The following is a 7500-nucleotide window of genomic DNA, read 5'->3' as shown; positions in this document are numbered from 1 at the left end:
GTTTTGCTTCCACAGACTCCATATCATCTTTCTAGGTAGTTAGCAACTCAATAAAAACAATAGATATCATTTTGTTATATGTAGATTTTTTTTTGTATTCTCATGTTATTATTAAATTTTCTGTAATCTACCCTTCAATGCCAGTTACAGTGCAGGAATATGATCCTGAGCATGGAAAGAATATCCCAGGAGCTGGCACTCTTCCAGCCATGGCTCACGGATGGTACATTCCACACTCATTTACTGCCCACTGAGTCTAATCTTCCTCCAAGAGCTTTATGCACATGTGAGGAGTCATCCCCGTGACCCTGGCCTTCTTCCAAATTTTTCAGGACTGTATATTCCTGTCATACTGCTCTCAGCCAGATTCTTTCATGACATGATGGTCACGTCATCCAAATTCAATGGTTTAAGATCATATTCTTTTGACTCATAAGTAGCTTTGATGTTAGTTATATTAAGAATATTGCATTTAAGGCCTTTATATTCATGAGATTGTGTAAGGTAGTAAATATGTTAGTGTTAATGATATGTACCTGGATATTACTTATCTACACAGAAGTGGAGGGAGCAGCTCTGAAGCAAGCAGTGGAACTGGCACGCCTCGTGAAGATGTGAGTGTCCTTCCATCTCGTGTCACAGAGGGAGATACTATTGACTGCTGTGAACCAATTCATCCCCTGTCTCCATTATCTCCTCCTGCTGAAGAAAAAAATGGTACTTTTGATGTGATGCCTGCTGTGGAGATTTCATCTGATGTGCCTGTAATGGTGAACAAACCAACACTGCCAACTGGAACCACCCACCATGGAGGCTGCTTGACTTCCTCAGATGTGGACCGAATACGAATTTTTGTCCATGAATTCTGTGTGCGGTCACTGATCCCCCACGTGGAGCGGCAGATCAGGTACTTGAATGAGGTGGTGACTAACAGATCCCGTTCCAAATCCCTCCTGAGTGCCACCAGACGCTGGCTAGGGGGCAATAAGAGCCCAGGTGCTGCTACGAACTCTGTCATCTATAGCCCTGAGGCAACAGAGCTACAGACAAGGAGACTTGGGGACCTGTGCTTCATGTTTGGCCTCTATGAATTAGCATATAATTCATTCCACACAGCCAAAAATGACTTCAAAAGTGATCAGGCATGGCTGTATTTTGCTGGTGCACAAGAGATGGCTGCACTGGCAGCCTTCATGCACAACAGTGCAGATTACCCAAAACGCTACTTGGAGAGCAGTTTACAGACATACTTGAGTGTTTGCAAGGTAAGTGAGAAACAAATTTGACAATGTATTAGTTTACAGATACAAATTATTGTATATGTTTACATTAATGATGACTTGGTGCAATAAATGTACTGTACAGTAAATCTGCTAGCTAGGTTCCTGTCAGAAATAGCATCTTGTAATTTATAAGTGGCAACCTAAGTACACTAGATAATAGAGGTAACAAGATGAATAGATAGGTGTCAAAAAAATGTTCAGGGCCAGAAGTGAATCTGTAAGGTAGAGGTAAGGATACTGTGCTTTTTCTTCAACAAATTCCCACTCAGCATATGTTGACTGAGTTTGATGTTCAAAATGAAAAATGAAATTGAATTAACCCAATGATTGTGGAGGGCATGAAATCATACAAGTTCTGTGATGGACCAAGTTGCAGATGATGCCACATAATGAAATAGCCCATATGATTGTCTCATTGGAGGTTTCTCGTCTTTCTCTGATAGTAGTTACATTATTTTCTAGTGTCACTATTAGATATTGGCACTTAAAGTAAAATGTATACTAACAAACCTACATTGATGGCCACTTGCCAGTTTTTAACACTGCAATTAGATTATAGATTAGATTAGCTATATTATTGTTATGGATAGAAAATAGTATAAAGAAATTAGGATAAGATGTTTGTAAAGGGAATGTCATATCCTTAAAAATCTTTTTACAGTCTAAGAAGGAACAAAATTGGTTATCTTTTCCAGGTGTACAACTTTGCCATTCGATCAACTTTGTTGAGCACAGAGGTCCTAAAACACTGTGGTGAATATGGAGAAGCTGCAATGATGTTTATCAAACTGACATCAGAGGAAAGTGACCTTTTATCTGCCCTCATGCTAGAACAGGCTGCTCATTGTTTTATCAATGCCAGAAGACCTCTCCCAAGAAAGTATGCATTCCACATGACTCTGGCTGGCCATCGGTATGGCAAAGCAGGGCAACGGTCTCACTCATTACGAGCATATAAACAGGCTTTTCAGGTTTGTTATTGTTTTTGTTCAGTAGATTATCTTTTTCCAGATTTGTATTTAGACAATTATTGGTTAAGTGTTATAATAGAAAAACAATTTGTCGATTTATGTATGTACTTGATATATACTCTCTTTTAACTTGCTAAAAAACAAAATGTTGGCTGAATGAAAGGCTTGCTATGCTTAAGTGACCATTTCTAAGGTCATGCAGTGATATTTTGGGGATTACTGTTCATCCAGTATAAAAAAGTGAGTTTTTGGCCAACTTTGGAAAGCTTCATATCTACATGAAGATACTGTTCACTCCCTTTTTGACATCTGTTATCAGGCCACTGTTATGTACATCTTGACATGTGTCTGGAAAAAGTTAAATAGATACAGATATATTTGAATACTAGATTTCACTCAGTATCTCCTAGATACAGGAGTGGAAAAACATTTAATTCTATTTCATCCCACAGATCTATGCAACTCGTGGCTGGGTACTGGCTGAAGACCACATTCACTTCACCTTGGGTAAACAAGCACACCATTTGAAGCAGCTGACTGAGGGACTGGCTGCATATAACAGCTTAGTGGACCAGCGAACCAAGCAGGCTGCTCCTAGTCAGCAATCCCCTACTCAACAGATGACCTATATCCGAGAGTTCATAAACACATACCACCATTACATCCAGCAGGAATGGGACTCAGCATCAGGGCTGCCTTGTCTTCCACTACCTCTGATTGATTCCCAAGCGACAACCATCCTATTAGGGTCCCCCCAAGAGGCGCCTACAAGCCCTGGTTGGACTGCAGCCTCACATGTATCTCTAGACAGTGGGGCCATTGCTAATGACAGATGGTTTGCTCTGGAGAGGGACCTGATTACAGAGACTCAGACCACGCTACCAATTGTATTTAAGCCAAATTTACAATTGCTGAATAAGGATACTCCAAATACACAGAGTCCCATAGTTCCTGTAAATGAGCCTGTGCTTGTTGAACTGATCATGAGCAATCCTCTGGCAGTAAGTCTGATGATTACTGATGTTCAGTTAGTATTCACTTTCAAAGCATCTGGTGATCAGGAAATGGCTGGTGATCCTCAAGTTAAACATTCAATGTTTAAGGGATTCAATCTCCCTGCTGGTGCTCAAGAAAAAGTAAGATTAGAGCTGTATCCTGCATGCACTGGCCAGATCCTTATCACTGGGGTTCAGTACAAACTCTCCCTGACCCCTGACTTAGTTGCAGCACCTCCTCCAGGATCAACGGCAGTGCCTGTTGTCATTGAAGGCCAGCAATCCATCGAGGTCAAGGGACCCCGGCTCAATAGCACATCAGCTGAGAAGTGCAATGTTGTTTATGCCAGTGATAAAAGACTAGAGATAACTGTGGTTCCTCCACTGGCAAGGCTTAGTGTGATATTTAATAATTTGCCACACATTCTCAGTTGTGGTGAGCTTCATAGTGCCGATGTAGCGATAACGAATACAGGACCTTGTGCGATATCGAAACTTTTACTAGCTATTTCAGACCCTAACCACATTTACCTCTCAACCACGGAATCAGCATTAGAGGACAAGCATGTACTCACCCTGAATGAGTCTGAGAGTGTTGAAAGCAGAGTCACCAAACGTGTTCAGCCAGTTACCCTGCAAGATGGAGTGCTCAAACCGGGTGACACCATACGAGGAAAGCTCTGGCTTCATGCACCTTCTTTGCCAGGTGCATTCGATGTAGAATTACTCTTCTACTTAGAAACTCAGAACACGACAGGAAAGGGAAGGTGTGTGGTGTCATATGGTTTTCATATTTAATTGTATATAGAAGGTAACTTTTTTTTATTCTTCTCTTTGATGGAATAAGGAAGCTGGTGGATGCTTGAGAGCTTTGGTTCAAATTTGTGATTCAACGTAATTTGTTTGCAGTAAATGGCGGTGTGGATAGGAAATTGAATGTCAGAAAAATTAGTTTAGTTCTTAGATGTATTCAGGAGATTGGGCCATTCATTACTATTTCAGTATTTCATTGAAGATGCTGTAGGGTAAGAGTTCATGTTAAAAATTAATGTATAGTATAAAAACATATTCTTACTATTTTTATTTTACATGTTGTTGGTTGATACAATGCTGTTTCCTATTGATGTTGATTTTTTTTTCTTCTTTTTTTTTTTACATTTTGCAAAATATTCGTGCATGTTTCAGGTACCGCTTGTTGAGACATTTTACCAGCGTTTATGTGGAGAGAAGTCTTAGTCTAAAGGTATCATCGTTAATAAGCCAGTCATTGAACAAATCGATTAACAACCAAAACAATGAAGAAACAAAGAATACACATACTGCCAATGTCGTTGTTGAGGCTGTGAATAACTCAGAGGTTAGTTCAATACCTTGTTATATTCATCAGAATTGGAGTAGTTCATGCCTTTTTTTTCCCAAAAGTTGTAACTCTTATTTATAAGGTAAATTCTGTGTCTCTTTTTAATATTCAGGTTCCATTCTCTCATTTAAAACTTGTTAGCTACAAGTTGCAAGGTATTATATGCCAGTATATTTAATTTTTCTATATATACAAGTTACAAAAATGAAAATGTACATTTTCCCCTCATTTTGTGTTTTTTTGAAGGTTGACAGTGCTTGTGGAACTTACACAGTCATGGGTGTCAGTAGTAACAGCAAGAAGTGGGCCATCATACCCCATTCTTCATTACCAGGTGGGTGTGTACGTAATGGGCAAATCAGTGCCTTGGTGATGCTTGAATCTTTGCAAGCAATAGAGAAAGAGAGAAACAAGTCTGAAAACCGAAAGAGTAAGAGTAAAGTGGAGACAGGCACATGTCATGTACGGTGGTCTCAAATGAATGTGTGACCATGAATCTGTGAAAGAGGATTGAAAACAAGGGCTTTACTTCACAACCCTCTGGCACTGGAGACATGGTCTGTCCATTAAAGCTTTATTTTGTAAATTATTTTACACGTAGATGGATCCACAAATGTTTAGTTACAAGGAAGTAAGTTAGCAGGCCTCACCTGATATCTCCATTCCTACAATATTCTGGCTAAAGTTATTTTTTTTTATATAATACTACTAATGATTGATTATTATTATTATTATTATTCATCTTTTGGAAATTATAGACATTATGAATATTATAACATTGTGTACAACATTAATAACAAGAAAAGGTAAAGAATAGAAATCTTTTAAAAGTCAAGGAAGAGGGTAAGTAGATGAAATTAGGGAAGGACTAATAATTGCCTCCTTGGTGAGTAAGCACTTTGTGGAACGATCAAATGTGTAAACACAATTAATAAACTAAAGTCACAGTGGCCATAACATGCATGTATTACTGTATCAGGAGCAGGAGTCTGCTACACCCAGAGCCATGGTGGGTAGGCATAGGGTCCTGAGCATGAAAATAGTATCTAGATCTAGTGCCCTTCCAGTTATGGCTCACAGATGGTACATTCCACACTCATTTACTGGTGGGGATAATGCAAGAGCCTCATCCTAAATGCTGCTGATTTTTATCACCCTCCAAGAGCTGTGTGTACTCTTAATAAGTCACGTACACACACACACACACACACACACCTAAAAACACAAACACACACCCAAACACACCACGCACACCCAAACACACCACACACACTCAAACACACCACACACACTCAAACACACCACACACACTCAAACACACCACACACACTCAAACACACCACACACACTCAAACACACCACACACACTCAAACACACCCCACACACTCAACACACCACACACACTCAAACACACCACACACACTCAAACACACCACACACACTCAAACACACCACACACACTCAAATACACCACACACACTCAAACACACCACACACACTCAAACACACCACACACACTCAAACACACCACACACACTCAAACACACCACACACACTCAAACACACCACACACACTCAAACACACCACACACACTCAAACACACCACACACACTCAAATACACCACACACACTCAAACACACCACACACACTCAAACACACCACACACACTCAAAACACCACCACACACACCAAACACACCACACACACTCAAACACACCACACACACTCAAACACACCACACACACTCAAACACACCACACACACTCAAACACACCACACACACTCAAACACACCACACACACTCAAACACACCACACACACACCCCAAACACACACACACTCAACACACACACACTCAAACACACCACACACACTCAAACACACCACACACACTCAAACACACCACACACACTCAAACACACCACACACACTCAAACACACCACACACACTCAAACACACCACACACACTCAAATACACCACACACACTCAAATACACCACACACACTCAAATACACCACACACACACCCAAACACACACACACCCAAACACACCACACACCCAAACACACCACACACACTCCAAACACACCACACACACCCAAACACACCACACACACCCAAACACACCACACACACCCAAACACACCACACACACCCAAACACACCACACACACCCAAACACACCACACACACCCAAACACACCACACACACCCAAACACACCACACACACCCAAACACACCACACACACCCAAACACACCACACACACCCAAACACACCACACACACCCAAACACACCACACACACCAAACACACCACACACACTCAAACACACCACACACACTCAAACACACCACACACACTCAAACACACCACACACACTCAAACACACCACACACACTCAAACACACCACACACACTCAAACACACCACACACACTCAAACACACCACACACACACACACCTAAACACCTAAACACCTAAACACCTAAACACCTAAACACCTAAACACCTAAACACCTAAACACACACACACACACACACACCCAAACACACACACACCCAAACACACACACACCCAAACACACCACACACATCCAAACACACCACACACACCCAAACACACCACACACACCCAAACACACCACACACACCCAAACACACCACACACACCCGTACACACCACACACACCCAAACACACCTAAACACACCACACACACCCAAACACACCACACACACCCAAACACACTACAAACACCCAAACACACCACACACACCCAAATACACCACACACAGCCAAACACACCACACACAGCCAAACACACCACACACACTCAAACACACCACACACACTCAAACACACCACACACACTCAAACACACCAC

General features: G+C 41.4%; 1 protein-coding gene across 3 annotated transcripts in view; it reads left to right on the top strand.

Moving 5' to 3' along the window:
* LOC125043942 (trafficking protein particle complex subunit 8-like) overlaps positions 1-7500 on the top strand; it is a 32826-nt gene that overhangs the window by 13239 nt on the left and 12087 nt on the right. For all 3 annotated transcript variants that reach the window (XM_047640334.1, XM_047640336.1, XM_047640335.1), the window contains exons 6-10: positions 560-1265; positions 1979-2254; positions 2707-4016; positions 4435-4606; positions 4856-4943. In XM_047640334.1, coding sequence (XP_047496290.1) covers positions 560-1265; positions 1979-2254; positions 2707-4016; positions 4435-4606; positions 4856-4943 — 2552 coding nt within the window. The remainder of the gene's footprint in view (positions 1-559; positions 1266-1978; positions 2255-2706; positions 4017-4434; positions 4607-4855; positions 4944-7500) is intronic.

This window comes from Penaeus chinensis, chromosome 34 (assembly GCF_019202785.1).
Source record: "Penaeus chinensis breed Huanghai No. 1 chromosome 34, ASM1920278v2, whole genome shotgun sequence".
Taxonomy (NCBI): domain Eukaryota; kingdom Metazoa; phylum Arthropoda; class Malacostraca; order Decapoda; family Penaeidae; genus Penaeus; species Penaeus chinensis.
The sequence above is the reverse complement of the archived record's forward strand: the minus strand, read 5'-3'. Positions and strand labels throughout refer to the sequence as shown.